Source organism: Notothenia rossii (assembly GCF_949606895.1).
Source record: "Notothenia rossii genome assembly, chromosome: 2".
Lineage (NCBI taxonomy): Eukaryota > Metazoa > Chordata > Actinopteri > Perciformes > Nototheniidae > Notothenia > Notothenia rossii.
The window spans coordinates 20,872,191-20,895,673 of NC_136904.1; the positions used below are offsets into that span (position 1 = coordinate 20,872,191).

The following is a 23,483-nucleotide window of genomic DNA, read 5'->3' on the forward strand; positions in this document are numbered from 1 at the left end:
TTGTTTGCAATATTAAACTGAAATATTTGAAGAAATAAAAATGACTATAGGCAACTGAAAAACAAAATCAATGTCGATAAAGTTTCAACAGTGTATTTCCAGGCAGGATCAACTTCACTATGACAGGCAGGCAGGCGGGGAGGAAGGCCGGCACACACATACATGTGCACACACACTAACACCAAATGATTACCATTAATGACCAGGATACTAAATACTTATCAGAGGCTGCAAGAAAAAAAGTTGAGGAGTCAATGCATTGGGTAATATGTAGTGTTTTGGGTGGAAACACTGTATATTTTACAGTGGAAAAATCCTCCTGAGCCACTTCCTGCTCCCAAACCTGCACATTACAAACTTACATTGTGTCATTTAATACCTTGGTATTCATAAAGAGGGTTTAAGAGATTGACTCATCACGATATGTAATATTTCACAATTATAAGAACTTAGCATAACAAGTGTAGACTAGTACAATTAGGCTGAGTTTGACACTGATGCATTAACCCACACGTACATTTGTTTACACTAAAATATACACCCACCCAACATTTTCTCAGCAGAGCATGGTAATCCCATTTTAAATCTTCTACAAAAGAACAACAATCACAGATTGTATGCAGCTGTTCATTTACTGTGAGCAGGAGGAAAATCCTGGTTTCGTATCTGGGTTAAAAGATTACTGAAGCTTCATAACAGCCTTCCCTGCAGCGGATTATAATTCTTCATAGTGAGCATTAAAAAGTGACAACTCCTTGCTTGTCTCTTAACATAGTTAAGGGTTGCACTTTTGCATCTTAATATCATGAACCAATGCCACAATTGCCCATAATATGACATACTTCCGAAAGAGAAGACACTATAAAAAAGCAGATAAAAAGCTTTACCGATTATATTCGTGTCACATTTGATGCTCATTTCATTCCTATGTTGTCAACCTAAAGGTAAGTGTGACCTCGGAAGAGATCCAGATCTGTCATTTTGAGATTTGGAAAACAAATGGCTGAAAAGAGAAAGACTTTTTCTAAACCGAGAAAAAAGATGTGCTACTTCCTTCTGTATATGTCTTGGATCCTCCAGAGGAGGCTGATGAAGATACTGTGAGTAACTTTTCTTATCCTCCAGCTTAGAACAAGTAGAGAGTCTCAACACTGAGAAAGATGATAAGTATATACTTGTGTCCATTTTCATGAATCTCCCAATAAAATACATTTAGGTGTGTGTCATGGCCTCACAAACCAAGTCAATATAAACTAAGGTATTCTATTTGTCTACAGGAAGACAAGCAGTAGGCAGTTGTTTTTGGAGGTAATACACTTTGGAATAGAATTGCAATAATGTAATACAATTCAAACAACGTGTCTGAGCACAAACACATTCTCAGCATACAGGACAATAAATCAAACCTTTTGTTATGCAGTTTAGATAAGGCATTGTGAACTGCTCTCTATCATGAGTAGGAGCCTCGGGTTTAGAAAACTGCCATCCAATGATCACACAGTCATTAAAGTAATAAAGTGACTCTGAAAATGCCATTTGTTTTTGAGTCAGAATAAAGCCCATATTGTCTTTTGTGATCATAAATCATCCTTGTGAATATATCTTACATGTAAGATGTATTCGACCCAGAGCTGTGGTGAAAGCTTAGATAAAACAATAATTAGAAGAAAAATAACATAACAATAGGCCTTTTACATTTTTAAGTACAATGCATACTGATGATCCACTAAATGGGGGTCACTTTCAAGTGTGTTGTTTCTTTGGCCACACCCCGATCAGTGATGTCACATTAGGTGTATTTTATAAGATGTGTGTCATCACCAACCAGGGTGTGGTCAGAGGTGAATCATGCTTGCAGTTGTTTTACATGCTTATGTGCTGTAGTCTCAAGATGTGCTCCAGTAAACCAGCAGAGGGCAGCAGAGAGGACATTCCTCCCAAGTGTCAGCAAAAATCCAAAGAATCTTCCGGATGGTCCCTTGTCACCACAACACAGCACATTATGTAACAATCCCTTGAGATGTGAGCATGTAGAGGTGCAGCATAGCTGCTAAATGAATGATGCACTAAAATAAGGATGTTTGCTTATTGTATTTTTGTTAAATAGGGATAGGCTATGGGATCACAGTACGCACCTTTACTCCCTTTTTTTCTGAATGCTGGGCAATGAGACCAACAGCGGCCTTATGTTATGCAAGACGCCAGAGGACAACAACCATGCATGTCCTGTATCAAGAGTACACACAATTACACAAACCAAATAATACTTTTAATTTAAAACTGTCCCTCTATCCAGAGTAGGATTTAACTCAAGGCACTAAAGGTGTAAGGATAGAAATAACTCCCATTGTACATTTCACAAAGCCATGGGTGATATTGTAATATAACAAAAAGTATGACATATTAAACAGTGAAATGGGTACACAGAGTATTACATCAATACTTAATTACGATTGATGAATCGTTTAGTGCCAGCGAGTATCCATTAACTATGGAATACAACCATGGATCTAAAGAACACAAAGTAATGATTTCCGTCTGTTTACCAACTTTACGAGCATTACCTGAACGCACCATGACACTGGCAGCTAGCCTAGCCGGCTAACTTGGCTAATCTGATTTAGCGTCTCGGCTAAACGCACGTAACGTTAGCCAGGATTACCATATTTAGTTTTCCATATCTATCGTTTAACACAATATCTACCTGACATCAAAAACCACTAATCTGAAGATGGCATCGCTTGGGGAGCCCGTTCGGTTGGAAAGAGGTAAAATAAATTGGCTAGCTAGCGTTAGCTCAGAAATATTTGTTGTGATCTATGGAGGCATTAACCTAGCTTCGCTAGCATTAGCCGCACTGAGTTGGTGTTTGTTATTGACAGCAAACTCTCGTGTTTAGTTGGCTGACTTTGCGTTAAAAATGTATTGCTGATAGCCAATGCTTGTGAATTTGCCTCATTGTGTACATCCGATGCACTGAGCTGAACTAACCATCGTTTTAAGGCTACACTGTAAAACATGCTAGCTAGCTGTTATTAATGGTAACAGTGATAAGTAGCTTGTTTGATAAAAGCTCTACGTTTTTTAGCATCATTGAGGATTCATAAGCTATTTTGCACCAGTTTAATCATCATAAGCAGGATGAGCAGGAATACATATTTATTTTACATACTTCTTTCAACCATAGTTCTCCTTTTTTCTTTACTACATTAATTGTCTTAGTGATTTCGTTCAGTACATATTAACCACTACACTCACAAACAGACATAAATACACACTGTGCTTTTTCTGCACACTATGTACGGGTAAACTATAATACAATTAGGCTGCACGCCATACAAAAGGGAATTGAGATACAAGGTATTTGGAATGTTTATCCACCCTTACAAAAGGTATACAATGTTTTTAAGAATATTATTTGGTTTAAACCCTTCATCTTTAATAAGTACAATATGAGATGAGTTGGTACATTGTATGACATATACATCCCTCCATAGAAGTTGTGGGGGGTGGGTAGCAAAACAAAGAAAAAGGAAGTCTGATGGAGGCCTATGATCCTGTTATATCTTCTCTTTGTACTTGATATGTCTATGGGCCCCTTAGTCTTCCATTCATCTAAATGCTAATACAATGTGGTTTTTATTTCCACAAGCCCTCACACATGTAATGTTGATAAAGGCTGAAGTGTATATGCAATATAATATGTTGGAGGAAGCTGAATGGAGTCAAAATCAATTGGCAGTAGTGGCAGGAGAAAAATGACTTTGATTTAATATATTTTGAAATTATTTAGTTTTTCACATTGGAGACCGTATTTTTTTAACTGTTTCAACTTGTTTATACTTCCAAAGAAATCACAATTAATAAATAATTGCAACAACACCCCAAACATTTCTTCATGGGAAATTGCAAATGTAGTACTTTTATTTTTTACATTATTAGTTTAAGGGTTTAAAAGGAGAAATAATGTATAACAATAACCAACAACCAGCTTAACTGAGGATAATAATAACTCTTCCTTACATTGGCTATTTAAATAGGACAAGATAAACTATATATATAAACATTAAAACAGAGTAACGGAGGAAAAACAGCTCACACTTGTTTTTGTTCATGATGATGTCATTTCAACTGGTTGGTAATTTATTTTGAAAGAGCAGCTGATAATGTTTGCCCCCATGTGTGAGGTGGCAGATAAATACTCATTTGTAAAACATGATGTTAAAGATGTTCTGGCATTAAAATAGTGAAGGTACAGCATATAATTCGGTCTCATAGTTTCATTGATGGTAAATGAACAGTGGTGTAAGTTATTACAAACTCAATATCAGACTAATTTAAAACGGGTTATTTGACGGAAATGATTAAAACATTTTAGACATTAATTGATTTGTAAGAGAAAGCAATTTCTAAACTATTCATTGTTTCTTTTCTTCCACGATTCAATTGAACAGATTGAGTTTTGACATTTGCAGAGGAGTTAATCATCGTCTCCATTTGCAGATATTCCTGAAACCTTGATGGATGTGTGTGTGTTCTTGTTGACAGATATTAACCGTGCTGTTGAACTGCTGGATAAGCTCCAGAGGACCGGGGAGGTGCCGCCCCAGAAGCTGCAGGCGCTGCAGAGGGTCTTACAAAGTGAATTCTGTAACGCTGTCAGAGAAGTGAGATACTTTGTTTTTCTTATTTCTTAAACACTTAACTGTGAGATGGCCTTTGTTTACGTTTCAACTTCTGGAGTTAAGCATAAGTGTTTAAAAAAGAGGGTTTGGTTGGATCTGTTTCTCTTCACCTTTTGGAAATGTGGGTAGCTGTTGCTGGGATGTGACGAAATACTGTCCAACAATGTCTTCAGGTTTACGAACATGTGTATGAAACGGTGGACATCAACAGCAGTCCTGAGGTCAGGGCCAACGCCACTGCTAAGGTAGGCCCAAGTCAAATCTAATACACATCTTTTTATGTTGAAGGAAATGTATAAAGGAAGCATATTTAGACCGTATGAAGTTGACTTTTGATTGTGTTCTGGTTTTATGTTTCAGTATTTGTAAGCAACTGTGACTGAAAGAATATTGCTTTTATTTGACTTTTTAATGGTTATTTCATTAATTTTTTTTTTTTTTTTTTTAAGATGTTCTTCTCCCTGCTCCTTTTCACCATGCGCTATATAAAAAAAAAAAACAGTATAAGTGTACATGTTTTGTAAAGTGTACATGTTTTGTTTTAAAATAACTGCCATGTGTGGAATAAACAAACAAATAATAAATACATCTTCTGCTTATCTTAAATGAAGACATTTTGCTTCTTAAAGGGTGCTCTAGTTGCTTACTCAAAGGTTAAACAAAACCACTGTTTTTGTTTCTAGGCTACTGTGGCAGCCTTCGCAGCAAGTGAGGGGCACTCTCATCCACGTGTTGTGGAACTGCCCAAGACTGAAGAAGGCCTAGGATTCAATATAATGGGAGGAAAGGAGCAAAACTCACCAATATACATCTCACGGATCATCCCAGGAGGCATCGCTGACCGACACGGAGGCCTGAAGAGAGGCGACCAGCTTCTCTCTGTCAACGGGGTGGTACGTTCAATTCCCTGCATCTACTCTAGGAGGTTACATTTGAAGGTTAAGCCTGACACACTCTTCTGCAGATGTTTTATCAAACTCAGCTTGTTGTAGGCGAGGCATACTCAGTCCTGCCAATTATTTCTTTTCTTTTTTGGCTCATCCACTGATCACAGCTGATTGTTCTCAGAATTGAAGCCGTTAAGTGTAGCCATGTGTCAACAAAGCTAAGAGGAAAGATTGCTTGCAACCAAATATGGATATAAACAAAGTAGGTTTTCAAAATTCTTCAAATTGGCTTTTAAATGTTTTATGTGGAAGGAAAATACATTTAACGCAATTATAAGGCTTCAAGAATACAGGGAAGGTGTTTTGTTGTGAAAAAGTGAATGTATGTAACCTTAACAGCTCTTCCACAATAACCGCAGCATTCAGCAATTTTACTTCATTGAAAATACCAGGATCAGCCAAATATAATCATACAAGTAATTTTGTTTATTGCTCAGTTGGTTCTCTCCATTAACATTTCCAAATTACAAACTTTTATATGAGAGGTGGAACTGTGCTGCAGAAACCTTATGTTGGAATTATATTCCCTCAAATAACTATAAAGTACTGATGTTATTGTTTCTCCCAAAGGTTGACACACCTTGTAAAAAGCGCCCACAGTTTTTAGATTATAACCCCATAAAGCTGTAGACTTTACTGCAGTTTGTATGCCTCTCTGTCATAATACTAACACAGGGTTTCTGTGTCTCTTCCAGAGTGTGGAAGGGGAGCACCATGAGAAAGCTGTGGAGCTCCTCAAAGCCGCTCAGGGCACAGTGAAGCTGGTGGTAAGGTACACCCCCAAAGTCCTCGAGGAAATGGAGTCACGCTTTGAGAAAATGAGGTCGGCAAAGCGCCGGCAACAGAACAACTACCCCCAGTAGAATGTCTCCGTGTTGATGCCCAGCTCCCATGTCTCTCCTCATCGAGCTGTCTGGCCCTATGTTCTGCTCTCTTTATTATCTCCATGCCCCAAAAAGCATAACCATCACATCCCCACTTTGTTTTAGTTCCTACGTACACACATGGTATATTGTGCTTCTACCTTTTTCTGTAGCATTTTTAATATTCTCCATAGTTCCACTTGACACTACGACTCTAGACGAACACTAAAATGATTGTCAGTGTAGGGGTTCACTCACACGTGTGCATTATCTTTGAATGTCAATTTGAATGCCACTTTGAGTGCTTATACCAACTACACAAATCCTTTTCTGGAGAGGTAGTGTTTTTAATTATTTTATCAAAGCCACTACCAAGTGCCTCAGGGCAAACACATCTATCTTATGTACTGTGTTCACCGTTATATTCTTCTTCTTAGTGGTTTAAAGTCAAGTACTGCTAATTAAATGCTTGTGGCAGGAATTACTACATGCTTCACATCTGTTATTATCAAAGCTCATTTCATTTCAACACATGATAGCCATGTTTAAAACACTTTTAACTTTAAAATAAGGTGCAGTTTTATTTGTGTTGCTGCTTTGCAGGCATGTACTAAACTAAAGAGAGGCTGATAACGGTTTGAATGCGTTAGAAAGTGATAGTTGGATATCAAGGGGAACCACTGCAAGGAGACTTCTGAACAAAAAGGATGGATTATCTCTGGGCTTAGCTTTTTTTGTTTTCTAATATCATACCACATTATAAAAAGCTCTGCAGGTACTGTAAGTGATGTAATGGGGTCTCTGCAACTTTTGAACTCAATTCCTTCCGCCACAGAGACTCACATTTTTTATTTTATTAAAGTAATAACCTTCATAAGCAAACATCTTGCCGTCAGCATGATATGAGATGATTCATTTGCCTTCACAGAAATCAGGAATGTACTGTAAGTCATGTTTTCTTATTTGCCGGGTAGCACAGGAAGTCAGTCACTTCACATTGTTCTTTGATCTTTGTCGGGAAAAATAGTTATCATTCTAAATGATGAAAAATAGGATGTTTTTAATAATCAAGCAATCTTTCTGTCATAATAATGCTTAATGTGAGCTTTCATCATTCTGTTGATGAATGAAATGGCAGATGTGGATATTATGTCTGATAAATAGCTACTTCATATTCAGACTTTACACAGTTGTTAGGCGATAAAGCTGTAAACCTGATGCATCGGTATGTTTTTCAGTTATTGTCTTAAACAATCTCTAGCATGTGTGTGTCAAAGGTGTGTCATTTACTTCTGTTGGACTGTTTTTTTTATCCTGGTAGCCATTGACAACTTTAAAGGCTTTTGGCTTTATAGAGAAATATGACACCAGTGCTACGATAGGATCTATAGAAACCTGTTAATATTTAAATTACTTTACTTTAATGATCATGCATTCGATTCAATGACTAGAGTAGTCCCAGACATTTAAATACAGTTTTATTTATGAATATTTTCATTATTTTATCGGTTATCATAACTAACAATCATGCTCCATTAAAGCCAACTTGTTAGGGCCTCCCATGTACTCTATTTGTGAAATACAAACCAAACAAAATGCTGAATGAAGTTTGATAATGACAACACTTTGCTACTGAATACTGCCACACTGTCTGGTTTGTTCTAATATGTGGTTTTGAGCAGGGTAATGTCATCAAACCAGAATATACTGATGGAGGAATGCTTAGGTTTACAACACTTTGTTGTTGAAGTTTTAAAGTGTTTTTTCGCAATGCATGGTTAACTGTACAGATGTTCCTTCTCAAGATGTGGAATATGAACCCTTGTCTACATGCAATATGTCAATCAAACAAGTCTTCAGGTCATACTTGTATTTAAAAGATTGTATTATTCAAATAATGATGGTAAAGTAAATATAAATATCTGTTCAATTATCCATAGCATCCGAAATATCCCAATAATACCTTTTTATTTTGGTGATGTATTCACAAAACGTTTTTCCATGGTAGCTGCAGTTACATTTATATTGCATTATGTGAACTAAGCTTTGGCTGAAAAGGCTATGCTTCTGCCGAGTCATCATTGAGGCAGGAAGGTATTAATAGTGAATAGCAGACATTTGGTATCTAACTGATGTCCAGTTAGGTTGGATGGTGGATAAATCAACAAACACATTTTCCCTTCAGTGCAGCTTTAGGGATGTTGTGAACGGTGTTGTAACTGTCCTCTGAAGTTGAACCATTCTTCAGGAATCAATTCCCTTTAAATGCAATGCAGTGTAAAAATGAAGATCTGTTTGCTTCATGATCAACACATCTTATTGCCCCGCAGTTTTTAGATGACCGGTTGTCTGTGTAGCTGCTTTTGGTTTAAGGTTGCTTTTTTCATTTTGTGTTTTTGTTATTTTATCCACCATTTTATCCACCATCTCTTAACAAACAAAAATGTAGCAGCTCCGGCATAAATGACTCAATCAAATGATGAACAACTCATCAAGAGTGCTGCAGTCCTGGGTTCTCTTTTATATAGAATAGTCATATTGTTTTGCTTGAAGAATATGGTTTAAGTAAATTTAGATCAAACAAAGTGTTCTTTAGCTTCTCACTTTGTCCCAGTTTCTACATAAATCCATTATAATCGTCCATTTCTAATCAAAGTCTGCTGTTCCTATACATGTCAGCTTTACCTGTGGGATCCTCTTCGCTTAATGACATGTTACTTAAATATAAGCAAAAGTGACAATACATGATGAGCTTGGGCCCGTCTGTGGCTATGATCCTTGTAATGCATTGCTCCTTATGAAAAACTATGAATTTTGGACAAAGTATAAAACAATACAAACACACAGTACTGCAAAAACTGAATGCAAAGTCAATTATCTATGCAAGGTCCTTTAAAAACTTTGTACGGTGCAAAAATAATTGTCATTTTACTGCAGAATGTTATTGGAAATTACTGCTTTAAGTCTGTGCGGACAAATGTCTGAGTTTGGACACGCTACACTTTGATACGTTGGTGTTACATAATCTAATGAGAAGTCAATAATGTTATTGTAACATGTTGATCACCACCAAGACATTGCAGTGAAGTTGTCCATGCGATATTAGCCTTGCTGTCTAAATATTGATTGTCAGGAGGATAAATGTAGAAGGATAGGCTTATGTGAACATTTGGTTAGCAATAGACCATTCCATAGGCTACAGAGAGCATATGTTTGTTTTGAGGCAGAACATTTAGCACAAGAGTTGGGGTGTACATAAAAGTTGAGATGTCTTAATATAATGTATAGATTGTTCCTTAATTGTGTTTTATCAAACTCTGCTTGCTAGATTCCCTGCTTGCACACATGAATAGTAAAATCAGGAAAAAATGTAATGAGACTTGGTATTGATTGCACACGCTCCACTGAATGTCACTGACCATCGGTTGCAACATTTTGTGAATTACCCTTCAACTTTCTACCTGTTTTCATTGTCTTTATATTGGAATGGTCAATAGAGTATTTTTTATAATAGTTTTCTTTTGATATTTTTCTCAATTTTATAAGGGATTTTCCTAAAAAACAAATACCGGGAATAATTGGTACTTCCATTTTGACTGTGTACCAGGGCCATATCAGTGAAGCGCTGATGCAGGTCTGAGATCTGCTCGTACTGTATGAACGTACAGACAGTCCTACATCAGCACGTCTCTCCGGAGATCTCAACTGATTTATATTTTCTTTCTAGTACCAAGACCAAACTTGCAAACATTTGTGAAAACTTTGATAATGTTTTGAAATATTTTAGCCAGTGCTTCTTTAGGATTATTACCTGTAGACTGTGTTGTGTTGTTTTGTGTTCTGGTTTATTACATAATTTACTGTTACATTGATGTGGAATGTAAAATGTTGTGATGTAGAACACATAATAGTTGGACTAGAGGCTTAATAAACAGTGCTACTGCTTACATAAATGTCTCTGAAGGTCTTTCTGCATTCATTTTAGTTTTAGGCACAATAAATCACAAACAACTAGGGATGTAACGATATATCGAATATCGCGGTAAATAAATGTCTCAGTACCGTCGTGAGACTGACAAAATCTACTGCAATTTTTTTTTTTTTTTTTATAATCTTATTTTTTTAAACCTTTATTTAACCAGATGGTCCCATTGAGTTCATCGAGCTCTTTTTCAAGGGAGACTTGTCCAACATGGCAGCAAGTAGGTTACAACATGAACATAAAACAACAGATAACACAAAAGGACATCATATTTACAGGGCTACATGTACATACCTAGAGACATTGACAAGTACCAACAGTATATTTATATCTCGCTCTGTCAATAAGCCTCACCTTCTTGGCAAAAACTGTATTGTTTTTGAAGTGGTGGAGAGACAATGCACAGTTTTACCCACTGCTGTCACCCATGGCCAAAGCATATCTCTCTGTCCCAGCAACATCAGTACCAAGCAAGAGAGTTTTTTCCACAGCAGGGGATATTGTAAACGCCCAAACATCCCAGCTTCTACCTGGAAATGTGGACATGCTCATATTCCTAAAAGATAACCTTGATGATGCTGAGTGAGTTCGTGAGTTAGAGTTGAGTTACTTGAAAAACTAAAGTGAAACTTGATTTATTCTATTGCAGGGTCTGATTATTATATTTTTGACATTTTAAAATACTACTATCCTACTAAAATGCTGTACAAATTAGATTTATTATTTAATAAAAAATAGAAGAAAAAAAAATCACTTTTTTTCTTTATTTTTCAATATCGCGATAAATATCGTACTGTGGACTTTTTATCGCGATATTATCGTACCGTGAGTTTTTGGTATCGTTACATCCCTAAAAACAACCACCAAAGGCAGTGAAAGAGGACATGTGATCCCATCCAGTGTCAGAAAAGGGGCTTGAGGGTCAAAGATTGCAATATGCAATAATAATAATAATTGTTTTGCTCCTTTTTGTTAACATACCACATTCTTTGACAGCAAATAAAACAATCGCCCCTAAAATATTCAAAACATGTCCTACAATGATCACATCCCCTCACAATGAAAACAATGAGTTAAGGGCAAGACTCTTATCTACTTCAGGTTTTGTTTGAAACATGTTAACCCCTGAATAAAGGCTACTAGAGTTTTCATTCTTCATAATGATTGTAATACCTGACTTATATTGCTGTTTGTGGTAGATGTTTTTTTCCGCACCAATAGCCTGCAAACGACACACAGTACAAGCTCCTTTTGAAGTGGAGGGAAATGTAACATTTTTGTTGGAGGAATTAACCCAGAGTGACCTTGAATTCTCACAGTGTGTTATTTTTCTGACACAACTTACACACTCTTGTTGATGCGCTCCGCAGCCGACTCACAAATGTTTTCCTTCTTTAATGCTCGTCTTTCAGGAGTCTTGAAAGGCAGAAGGAAAGAGAAACTTGGTGAGTGAATCATGGCAGCTCCAACATAATGGATGTGACAGCTGGGCTTCAAAGTGGATATTTTCCCATACACAGGGATGGACTGAGAGCTTTCTTACTTGTTCTGTTCTGAGTTGAAAATAAAAGAAGATTAATTTTACCCGAAGTCCCAGATATTATACAATCAAAAGAATACATGTTTTCTATTTGACCATGAGAGCACGATACTGTTGTATTCAATATATGTTTCTTATTCATATCCTGCTGACCTGAATTTAAGTAGCCTTTCCAGCATCAAAGTAGTCTGATTAGTTTATTGCGGTGGCATTTTTTCCTTAAACCTTTGAACGCAATTATTGTAATGAACTGCCAATTAATGTAATGTTGAATGTTGAGTTTCACTTTTCATTACTTGCTTCACAAAAAGAAATACAGCCCTGTAATAAATGCTAGTTTTGTGAATTTTCCAATCTTTTTTTAATGGATTATTTGAACCTGTAATCTGCTGCTCCTGGCAATGTCACCTTGGTTTTACCCAAATGCAGACATACACTGAAGATTTCTGAGAGGAGTTCAGGGGTCGATAATTGGCTGTTTGCCTGCAACCAAACTGTGCACGTGACACCGCAATTTATTCGAGCTGGTTGTTTACACTACAGCTTGAGACCAGAGCACAGTTGCTGGTTTCACATGGCATGGACCCAAACCTCTGCAGAGTCACGTGAGGACAGTTCACTTTGTCTTTCCTGCCAACAAAAGTCCATCACGCCCAAGAGTGAGCCCAGCAGCAGCAGGGGCTGAGGACGAGGCAGTGGGCCAAACTGGACCACGAGCCAAATCATCAGTAGGAGCAGACAAGCAAGATGAAATTGATGGTGGTATACTGTAAAGTAAAGCACACATAAACCCATACACTTTTTGAGGAAAAAGCTAGCAGTGCTGAAAGATGAATGAAAACAAATCTGCCTTTCACCATCACAAAAGTACGGAAGGCAGAAGCGGATTAGGGCCACATTAGAATATTTTTTGGGATGTGACCAAAAGTAAATTAAAGAAGTCAGAATTCTGAGATTAAAGTCAGAACTCACATTTTCAAATCTAACTTTTGGTCACATCCCAAACATGTTTTCTCATGTGGCCCTAATCCTCTTCCGTACAAAAGCCCCATTAATACCATAGGGAAAAAAATGTTTGGAATAGACATATAAGTTATAAAATATATTATCTGAAATAAAATAATTAACATTCTGCTGAGCTTTCTGTTGTCTGTTTTCATTGTGAAATATAAGGCCTAATCCTTGGCCCCCAGACTAAGTGGAGGATTGTCAAAACAAACAGTGTCAAAAAGTCCTCATTTTCTGATGCATTCATAAAATCAATGTTTTTCACTTCATTTTACAAAACCACTAATGTTGATACAAACGTGTTGGCAGGATAATTATACACTATAAAGCACAGCATTTCTTCCCATTTGTTGGAAAGCTGATTCGACTCCCCGGAACAACAGGTGGCGACAAATCTGTTCTGTCTTTTATTGAACGTGAAGAAGAAGCGAAGTTACTTCCGTCTTCATCAAGTGACGTAACTTCCTTTCTGCCCGTGCTAACCTCGAAGTGAACACGCGTTCGCCGTCTAGCTCAAGTGAGTGTCTTTTTTATACTTTAAAAAAGTATGATTCACCGGAAAAAACACGCATGATATCTCTATAAATGTATAAACGTACAGTCCTGATTGTTCAAAAACCTAAACGAGCTATATTTTAGCAATAATACAACATTTTCATCAACGCATCGTCCGTGGCGGCTAAATTAGCTTTTGACAACGGGTCTGAAGAACACGCCACCACATGGGTGTTAAAACAAGCTTTTTGTTTTCTCACATTTTAAATGCTAATCCTACTAAATTAAGCTCATTTCCACTACAAAGACATACAAAATGCATTGTTAAACGGATCTGTTGCCGTAAACTCAAAGACCTAGATGTGTTTCAGATGCAGTGTCCGGTCTTCTTCTGCTTATATCGCCAGATAATCAGCAATATGATATATATATATATATATATACAAATGTAAACTCTAATCTTAAAAAAGTTAAACTATTATAATCTTAGGAATTTAATGAGCAATAGCTTTCCCATATACATATGAATGGTAACACAGGCATGCTGTTTGACAGTATTGCCTTCTGTTAAAATTGCAATTAAGTTTCACAAATATGCAAATTACAACTCTGTATGCTTCTATATTTTTGACAGAAAAATATTAAATATCACCTTTTAGTTATTAAGAAATAAAGTATAGTCTTAGCTTATTTGCCATAATTAAATATTTAAATAAGTCGTTGGTTAAGATGCGAAACATGGGATGCCTGCAAGACGCTGTGACAAGATTTAGTTAGTGTAATCGATCTCTAAGTAAAAGATGAAAAATCGACGAGAAACGTCTGCAGCTGATGACAATCAAGGCTGAATAAATATAATCTACCTAAAAATGATGTGTATTGGACAGACCATTGCTATGTGTCTTGCTTTTCCAAGTATCTATTAATTTAGGTACAGTAAATATGCAGTAAAACTTGCATTGTTATGTTTTGTTTTTAATTATTTAGAAAAGATGTATATAATTTTTATGTAGAACAGTAGCCATATTCTTACACATCTTTTTGAATGACGTCTGAAAATATATTCTTTTTTTTTGCAGAATGCGTTACGTAGCTGCATACCTGCTCTCCTCCCTCGGTGGCAATGCCAACCCCGGTGCTGCTGACCTCAAGAAGATCCTTGAGAGTGTTGGTATTGAGGCCGACAGCACACGCCTGGACAAGGTAAAACAAATGGTCTGAATTATGTGTCTGATGGTATGGCAGCAGGTATACCTGTGGCAAGAAATAACCCTGGTGATATTCACACATGTGTTTTCCAACAGGTCGTGTCTGAGCTCAAAGGCAAGAATGTGGAGGAGGTGATCGCCACAGGTCAGTGTTTGTCTTTGTTTGTGCCTTGTATTAAAAAATTGTGATTTTAAACCCTAATCAGAAAGCTTAATGAGCTTACTATACATTTTGTAGGGTGTGATGATGATATTCTGTAGCTTAAACTATATCACAGATTCATAATGTTCCAATTTTGTTGTGGGGCAAGACTATTAATGCTGTCAGTATAACGAATAATACATTTGCCAGATTACTTCTAATGACAACATGCTATGTCTCACTATCTTGTTTCTTGCTGCTGGGTGTCAATGTTATCTCATGCTTCATGTCTGCCAACTCGTGTCTCCTCAGGTTACGGTAAACTGGCCAGCGTGCCATCAGGCGGTGCTGTAGCCGTTGCCAGCTCTGCTGTGGCTACTAGCTCAGCTGGAGCTGCTGCCCCTGCAGGTGAGTGTTGCAGTTTAGCACCTTGTTTGTCAACAGCAGTGACACTCACCTTGTATGTTAATCTGATAACATGCTGCCGAAGGAGTCAGTAATCATGATTTTCCCAGAATTCGATTTCACATCTCTTGATATATATTTGTTATAGATATTCTTAGTTTGTGACAAATGATGGGGATTTTAGCAGGCTTATTTTAGAGTAATGTGTTGTGATTTGCACGTTTATTTAAAAAAAAAAAAACGGACTTTACGTTAATTCAACAATGTCTAGTAAACCCGGTATTTGACATAAAGGTCTGATTGCAAGAACTAACATGGCGATCTAATGAGCTTAGCTGTGTGTTAAATATACATGGTTGATTTAAATAGGAAATAATACGTTTTGTGTTTTGCAGCTGAGGAGAAGGAAGAGAAGAAAGACGAGTCTGAGGCGTCCGATGACGACATGGGATTCGGCCTGTTCGACTAAACCTTTTGCAAATATGAATAAACATTTGTAAAAAACACCAAACTATTTCAATGTCTTTTCATTGCATCATGTCTTTACTTTATTAATTGTTACTGATGCAATGGAGCCTAGTAAGCAGCAGGTGGCATTGTTGTATGTTGAACCATCCACCGGAGTAAGTGATATCTGTGTTAAAAACCTTTTCAGTTATACATGGTCAGAGACATTAATCCCTACTACAGACTGGCACTGCAAATGCCTGCATTATTTACTGCTGTTGTTCAAAACACAGTTACAGGTGACCTGAACCAAGTCATTCCTACTTTGCATTGAATTCATAAAGTGGCAAGTCATGACAAGTGTCATAATGATATAAACTCTACAAATGGATTTATTACACCCTGCAACATGTATTGATATGAATAGGTGCAAATATGAAGACTCGATACAAAATGGCATCAAATCAATAAACCAATACCTGAAATGAAAGGTTAATTTTTTAGCAATTGATGAAAAGCAAGGACAAACCTCCCCTATTTACTCAGCTCGAACCCTGTCCCTAAATGCTACCAGTTTCAAGGATCAAATATATTAAGTGTTAAAGGTCCCATGTCATGGCCATTTCTACTGATAATTCCATTGTTGAGGTATACTTAAATAGATCTATACTGTGGAATTTTCCAAACTCACATTGGTTTCTCATACAGCATCTCTGTAAAGTATGTGTATTCACCGGTGTTCACTCTGACCTAAACGGCTTGTTGGAGCTCCTGGCCCCCCTCCCTGTGAGCCCAGTGTGCTCTGATTGGTCGGGATGTTGCGAGGCTCGCTGCTCAGTTAGCTGGCTTACTGGTGTGGTTTCCGGGTTGGCGAGACAGCGCGAAACTCATCCTGAGCACACAAACACTCACAGCCGAAGTAAAAACAATAAGTGTGGCTTGATATTGAGTAAGAAAAAGGTTTATAAACGCTGTGAGAATGGGTCTGCGGAGAGCATTTCTCCGCGATCCCAACTCGTCACCAACCAGGGATGCAAGTCATGCAAGTCAATGGGACTTCCTGTTAGTTGAAAATGTATGCTAAAGGTCCCCCGACTGCGTTTGATAATGACGCCAAGAGATCCTGTTGTGTGAGGAGCTCCGGGGATTGGTCCATTTTTGTTCCGGGAAACGCATGACATCATGCGGTTCCAGGAAGAAACAAATGGAAAAAGAGAAATCTCCAATGAGGTGTGCTGGGGCAGCATAGACAGGTATTTTCTGTGTTCGAGTTTTACTCGCTACAGGGTGCACTTTGAGGGTTTTTGACTCTACAGACCGTTTACATGAGTAGTTATATTCATCCCGCTTTCGTCTTGTTAGTATGCATACAAAAGTGACAGGTCACACCTCCCCCATTATGCAAATGAGCTAAGTCCCGCCTCCCGATCGAGGTGTGAGATCTCAAGTAGGTGTGATATCCCAAGTGGGTGTGAGATCCGTCGATAGGAGGGGGTGATGTGTATTCACAGGTGTGAAAAGCCCCCACTGTTGCGCCTTATGGTGTATAATAAAAAATAATAATAATACATTTTTTTTAAAATGCTGTTTCAATCACATGCATAAAAACTGAAAGGTGGGCCTGCCCCCAAGTGTGTGTGTGTGTGTGTGTGTGTGTGTGTGTGTGTGTGTGTGTGTGTGTGTGTGTGTGTGTGTGTGTGTGTGTGTGTGTGTGTGTGTGTGTGTGTGTGTGTGTGTGACGGTCTCCCCTAACCCCTGCTGTGTACCGGGGCTACTTCAAATCTTATTTTAGCCCCTAAAGAAAAGCCCACCATAAACATAATAATTAAAAATAGTATTGATGTATGTTACCACTTTCCTTCTTCATCAGAGAGTGGGGTGACTGTGTGAGCCTGGCCCTGCCCCCTCCTCCCCCCTTCCTGCCATCTTATCACTAGACAGAGGGGGGATGTAATTTAAAAACACTTACCTTACACTTGTATTTGTTCTCTCTAAAACACACAGTGTCTGTAAAGGTGGGGGAGACTGTCTCCCCCTTCCTGCCATCTCTCTCTGTTTCTGCTGATGTGTAAAATATACAAAATAACGTTTTATATACTTAAAGGTGATGACGTTTGCAGCGTAAGCCAGCCATCAGTGTTCTAGTTTTAAGGTTTTGCATACCTCAAAGGGTGTCTAAAAGTATCTTGGCAAGAATAAAAGAGTACAAAGTAGCAACACAATTGAAACACTAAAGTAAAGTACCTCTAAATGTAATGTACTTGGTTACCTTACACCACTGGAGAATATATTCACTAAACTACAACTGGTTGTGGCTCGAGTGTACTTTGTACATCTACTTTGCCCCATTTACGTTCTACTGCATATAATTATCCACTGAATGATATTGCATTTACAACATATAGTACCCCTTAATGTGTTACAACAAATGTTTAACCTAATCATTTTAATGTTGCACAACAATGTATTTGCATGTTTTCTAATTGTTGAAACTGTATTGCTGCATTGTCTGTTGCTGTGCTTGAATTAATTAATTACTTAAAAAGCTGTTGTTTCAAATAATAAAGCAACACAGTAAAGCTTAGAATTCGTATACTTTATGATTGAGAATAGATAAAAGATAACTTTAAAAAATCAAAATATAGTATATATCAAAGCAGATGACTAACAAACACCCTCTATCATCATACTTTAAATGAACATAGAGCCACCTGACTCAGCTTTGAACACATGACTTGACTGAGCACTTTTGAAACCTTAAAAAGTATGTGATTAAGTAACAGACGTTTAGTCACCAGGATATGACTAATTGTCTTATTGGGCCAAACAGTGTCAGTTAACAAATCTCATGGTGAAACATGGTCAACAGTTTAAGATTATAAACATGAATAAATGTACGTCTTCCCCTGGTTCACAGGTCTTCTGTGGCAGTTGTTTTTTTTGAGCTGATGAATTGTTACTATCTTTGGCAAACACCTATAAACTAAAACATTTGGTTTCAGTGATGCGCAGACAAAGTAGCGAGCTAAATAATAATAAATAAATAAAATATATAGTAAACTGGAGCAAAATATTTAAAGGTTCCCTATTATACTGTTTTTCATCAATATATTATAGGTCTCAGATATATACAAAACATGTCTCTGAAGTGTTTGGCTCAAAATACCAAACAGATCATGCATTGTAGCATCCCATAATCCTCTCTGTTTCAGCCCTGTTTCAAAAGTGCTGATTCTCTGTCTGTTACTTTAGATGAAAATAAGGAGCCACTCCGGACGCCCTTTTCGAGATATTTGGTTAAAAATAACACAATGTTGCTCTAGGACAGGGGTGTCAAACTCAAGGCCAAACCCGGCCTGTGACTTCATTTACTTCAAGAGCTTGCAAAGAATATGATATGTTTATTATACGGTTACATGATGATTTACAGAAGCACGTTGCCCATAAACTACATGTCCCACAATGCATCTCAAATTAGACTTTTTTTCTCAGAATTGATTTTTTTTTCAAAATGTTACTTTCTTTTTAAATGTCACTTCCTTTTTTTAAATGTCACTTCTTTTTTTTTATTTGGACCTTTTTTCCAGAATTTGGCTTTTCTTTTTAAATCATTTTGTGACATTCTCACTGAAGAGACTTGCAATTATTTGCCCCAGACTTCTGCTTTCAGACGTAGTTAATTATTAAGTTATTACCCTATCTGATAGTAATCCAATGCAGAGGCAATAATGTAATATAATACATTATTTTATATATGTATTTATATATTTTTATATAGTTTTAAAATTACAACTGGCCAAATCTGATCAGCAAATGTTCAGAAAGTGAGCAAATATTTTTTCCTGAAACTTTCAGAATCTCTTTACACAGAGGGGACACACTAAAAGACATTGAACAGTGGATTTTGCATAATATGGTGACCTTTAAGTATGAAAAGGTCTCATGTCATGCTTTTCTGGTTATTACCCGTCGTCCCCTTGTGTATTATGAAGGTCAGGGTTCATACACTTTTTCACCAATGATTTTCAATTACTTTTCTATGACTTCTCCATGACCTTTACCTAATTTTCCATGACCAAAAACATGACTCTTTCTCAGTGATAGGTGGTACCACTGAAAATTGTTTATTTGAACATGGAACAGGAAAATAAGGTCTGCATATGAAACATGTTGTGCCTATCTAAAACAAATCCAATAGTTGGCTCACTAGCTTCTACAGGCTTAAGTAACTGAAATATCTCACCAGCAAAATACTTCAACAGTTAAATGCCATTTTACGTTTCATTACTATACGATACAGTATTTATTATCATTATAGTATAACTATTTCGGCGATTAGATAAAATATAAATGGGATTTTATGCAACTTCAGTTACATTTCCATGACTTTTCCAAAACTTTGGGAAAAATATTGTTTTCCATAACTTTTCCAGGGTCTGGAATTAGCATTTTGAATTTCCATGACTTTCCAGGTTTTTAATGACCGAAAGAACCCTGGAAGTTTTTTATGCATGTAAGTAGTTATATTCATCCCGCGTTCGTCTCATTAGTATGCATAAAAAAGTGACAGTTCACACCTCCCCCCATTATGCAAATGAGCTAAGTCCCGCCTCCCCTTTGATCGAGGTGTGAGATCTCAAGTAGGTGTGATATCCCAAGTAGGTGTGAGATCCGTCGATAGGAGGGGGGTGATGTGTATTCACAGGTGGGAAAAGCCCCCACTGTTGCGCCTTATGGTGTATAATAAAAAAAGAAAATAAATGCTGTTTCAATCACATTAGTATGCATAAAAACTGACAGGTGGGCCCGCCCCCAAGTGTGTGTGTGTGTGTGTGTGTGTGTGTGTGTGTGTGTGTGTGTGTGTGTGTGTGTGTGTGTGTGTGTGTGTGTGTGTGTGTGTGTGTGTGTGTGTGTGTGTGTGTGTGTGTGTGTGTGTGTGTGTGTGTGTGTGTGTGTGTGTGTGTGTGTGTGTGTGTGTGTGTGTGTGTGTGTGTGTGTGTGTGTGACGGTCTCCCCTAACCCCTGCTGTGGACCGGGGCTACATCAAATCTTATTTTAGCCCCTAAAGAAAAGCCCACCATAAACATAATAATTAAAAATAGTATTGATGTATGTTACCACTTTCCTTCTTCATCAGACAGCGGGGTGACTGTGTGAGCCTGGCCCTGCCCCCTCCTCCCCCCTTCCTGCCATCTTATCACTAGACAGAGGGGGGATGTAATTTAAAAACACTTACCTTACACTTGTATTTGTTCTCTCTAAAACACACAGTGTCTGTAAAGGTGGGGGAGACTGTCTCCCCCTTCCTGCCATCTCTCTCTGTTTCTGCTGATGTGTAAAATATACAAAATAACGTTTTATATACTTAAAGGTGATGAAGTTTGCAGCGTAAGCCAGCCATCAGTGTTCTAGTTTTAAGGTTTTGCATACCTCAAAGGGTGTCTAAAAGTATCTTGGCAAGATAAAAAAAAGCCAAAATTCGCCTAGGCCATTCAAAAGAAACCGAATTGCTGCTAAGAAATAAGTTCAGAAAGCTATGACTCCAGTGGAACACTGGTAGAGTCAAAAGTAACTCTCAATGTATTCAGACAGGGTATGCAGATTGGGGCTGATCAGAACAAAGAAAGCACCTTTTGCCTTCCTAGTCAAAAGTGTTGATTAAGTTAGTCTGCACACACTCCCTTACTGTCACCCTTACCTCTTCCTATGGCTGTCAGGCCTTTTGGTTTGTGTGTGTGTGTGTGTGTGTGTGTGTGTGTGTGTGTGTGTGTTTGTGTGTGTGTGTGCGTGCGTGCGTGCGTGCGTGCGTGTGTGCGTGCGTGCGTGTGTGTGTGTGAGCCTACCCCCTCCTCCCCCCTCCTCCCCCCTTCCTGCCATCTTATCACTAGACAGAGGGGGGATGGATTTTAAAAACACTTACCTTACACTTGTATTTGTTCTCTCTAAAACACAGTGTCTGTAAAGGTGGGGGAGACTGTCTCCCCCCTTCCTGCCATCTGTTTCTGCTTATGTGTAAAATATACAAAATAACGTTTTATATACTTACTCTCTTGTTAAAAGGTGATGAAGTTTGCAGCGTAAGCCAGCCATCAGTGTTCTAGTTTTAAGGTTTTGCATACCTCAAAGTGTGTCTAAAAGTATCTTGGCAAGAGAAAAAAGACAAAATCCGCCTAGGCCATAAAAAAGAAACCGAATTCTACGTTTTACAAATGAACAGACACAAATGCAGACTTGACTACTTGGCAGTTGATTAAAGCAGATTTGTCCTTTTTCATCTCTCAAAGGTTTGGGTCCTGTTCAACACTGGGTACAGAAATATATTCAATATACAGTCATTTGTACGTTAAGATTTTTTAAGTTGTAAGCACTTAGAAATATACATTTGATTGCATTTAAAGTGGCTGTAGACAACTTATCATAATGAAGTAGTTGATTGCACAAATTGGAAATGGATGTACAATAAAGACGACATTAGCATTTAAATTGGCTCCCTATAAGACTCGCTTTCTCTAGGAAATTATGTCTGGCTCTGAGTAGTGTTCTCTCTTTCACAATAAAAGCCCAAACACAATACTTTCTGAATCACTGCAGGAAGTAATGTGCTAAAATGCAAATACAAATAGCTTACAGTAGCTCCCAATTAGTTGAACAATTGGAAAACCGCAAGGACTGTGGAAACACCTACTGGCAAAGGATTGTGGATGCAAATGATGTAAAGAGGAAGAAAAAACATTCTATCTAAAGCTATATAACACAATCTGCATATTGACAGTATGAGTACAACAAAAACAGTATGCATGTTGATGCAAACGACGATGTTCAGTAAACGATCAATCAAAATCGAAGGATCCAATGTATTTTTAAATGGAGCAGAAATAGAACTAGTCTCCCAGTTCAAGTATCTTGAACAGGGAGTGTCATATTGGCCTCGCACTTGACTTTTAAGAAACATATCCAGAAAGTATCCAATACCATTCAATTCAACTTGCAACATTTTAAACAAATTAGACCTTTTCTTAACTGTCAATGCTGCAAAGTCATACCTCCACTGTATGATTCTATCCCACATTGAATACTTTTTTACAAACTGGTCGTTTGCTTGTGCCACACACCTGAAACCCATAGAACAGCTGTTCAAGAGAGCTATCCAGGCGTTTGACAGAAAGCCACAGTCATACCACCACTGTACCATCCTTGAAAATCACAATTTCTTGAGGTTTTGACAATTTTAAGTCTTTTAAAAGTATGTGTTTTTTTTAAATAATATTTACAGGGCTGGCCCCCCTCCCCTTGGGGGAATTCATCCACAGAAAACACACTGGACGCAGCACTAGGTCAGAAACCAGAGGAGACTGTGAAGTCCACCACAGACGGACCACGTTTGGACAAAATGTCCTCTCCATTAAAGGCAGCTCATTGTGGAATAGCCCCCCAACTGAGATACGGGATTGTCCCACTCTCAATAGTTTTAAAGGTCAACTTAAAGAATGGTTGAGCAACAAACAGACGTGTAATCACCGCAAAATAAATGCACTTTAACACAGGGGTATCTCCTCTTGCACTTTTATGTAGCGCTTTTTATCTTATCTTGCACTTTATATATCATAGCTGCTGCATTGTACTGCCATGTGGTAAATGCTTGTATGCTGCTCATGCTCGTTCTGCATATCATGTATTTATTTTTGCTGTATATATAAATGTCATGTTCTTATATGCTGTATGTGACGGGACTACAGATGGAAATTAGCTCAAAGCTAAAAT

General features: G+C 37.7%; 2 protein-coding genes across 2 annotated transcripts; both read left to right on the forward strand.

Annotated features, from left to right (window-relative positions):
- Positions 1-2,558: 2,558 nt before the first annotated feature.
- Positions 2,559-10,452, forward strand: lin7c (lin-7 homolog C (C. elegans)). Its single transcript, XM_079664095.1, has 5 exons — positions 2,559-2,768; positions 4,549-4,667; positions 4,859-4,930; positions 5,369-5,578; positions 6,328-10,452. The coding sequence occupies exons 1-5, from the start codon at positions 2,732-2,734 to the stop codon at positions 6,493-6,495; spliced, it is 606 nt and encodes a 201-aa protein (XP_079520221.1). The 5' UTR covers positions 2,559-2,731; the 3' UTR covers positions 6,496-10,452.
- A 2,941-nt stretch (positions 10,453-13,393) lies between these two features.
- Positions 13,394-15,786, forward strand: LOC307028789 (large ribosomal subunit protein P2-like). The gene is made up of 5 exons (XM_079664100.1): positions 13,394-13,542; positions 14,600-14,723; positions 14,825-14,873; positions 15,183-15,278; positions 15,671-15,786. The coding sequence occupies exons 2-5, from the start codon at positions 14,601-14,603 to the stop codon at positions 15,742-15,744; spliced, it is 342 nt and encodes a 113-aa protein (XP_079520226.1). The 5' UTR covers positions 13,394-13,542; position 14,600; the 3' UTR covers positions 15,745-15,786.
- The last annotated feature ends 7,697 nt before the right edge of the window (positions 15,787-23,483 follow it).

Excerpts from the sequence above, each read along its gene's own strand:
- LOC307028789 (XM_079664100.1), top strand. The coding sequence starts at position 14,601 with ATGCGTTACGTAGCTGCATACCTGCTCTCCTCCCTCGGTGGCAATGCC. Across the intron at positions 14,724-14,824 it reads ACAGCACACGCCTGGACAAG|GTCGTGTCTGAGCTCAAAGG; the intron begins GTAAAACAAATG and ends GTTTTCCAACAG. Across the intron at positions 15,279-15,670 it reads TGGAGCTGCTGCCCCTGCAG|CTGAGGAGAAGGAAGAGAAG; the intron begins GTGAGTGTTGCA and ends TGTGTTTTGCAG.
- lin7c (XM_079664095.1), top strand. The coding sequence starts at position 2,732 with ATGGCATCGCTTGGGGAGCCCGTTCGGTTGGAAAGAG. Across the intron at positions 2,769-4,548 it reads GCCCGTTCGGTTGGAAAGAG|ATATTAACCGTGCTGTTGAA; the intron begins GTAAAATAAATT and ends TCTTGTTGACAG. Across the intron at positions 5,579-6,327 it reads TTCTCTCTGTCAACGGGGTG|AGTGTGGAAGGGGAGCACCA; the intron begins GTACGTTCAATT and ends TGTCTCTTCCAG.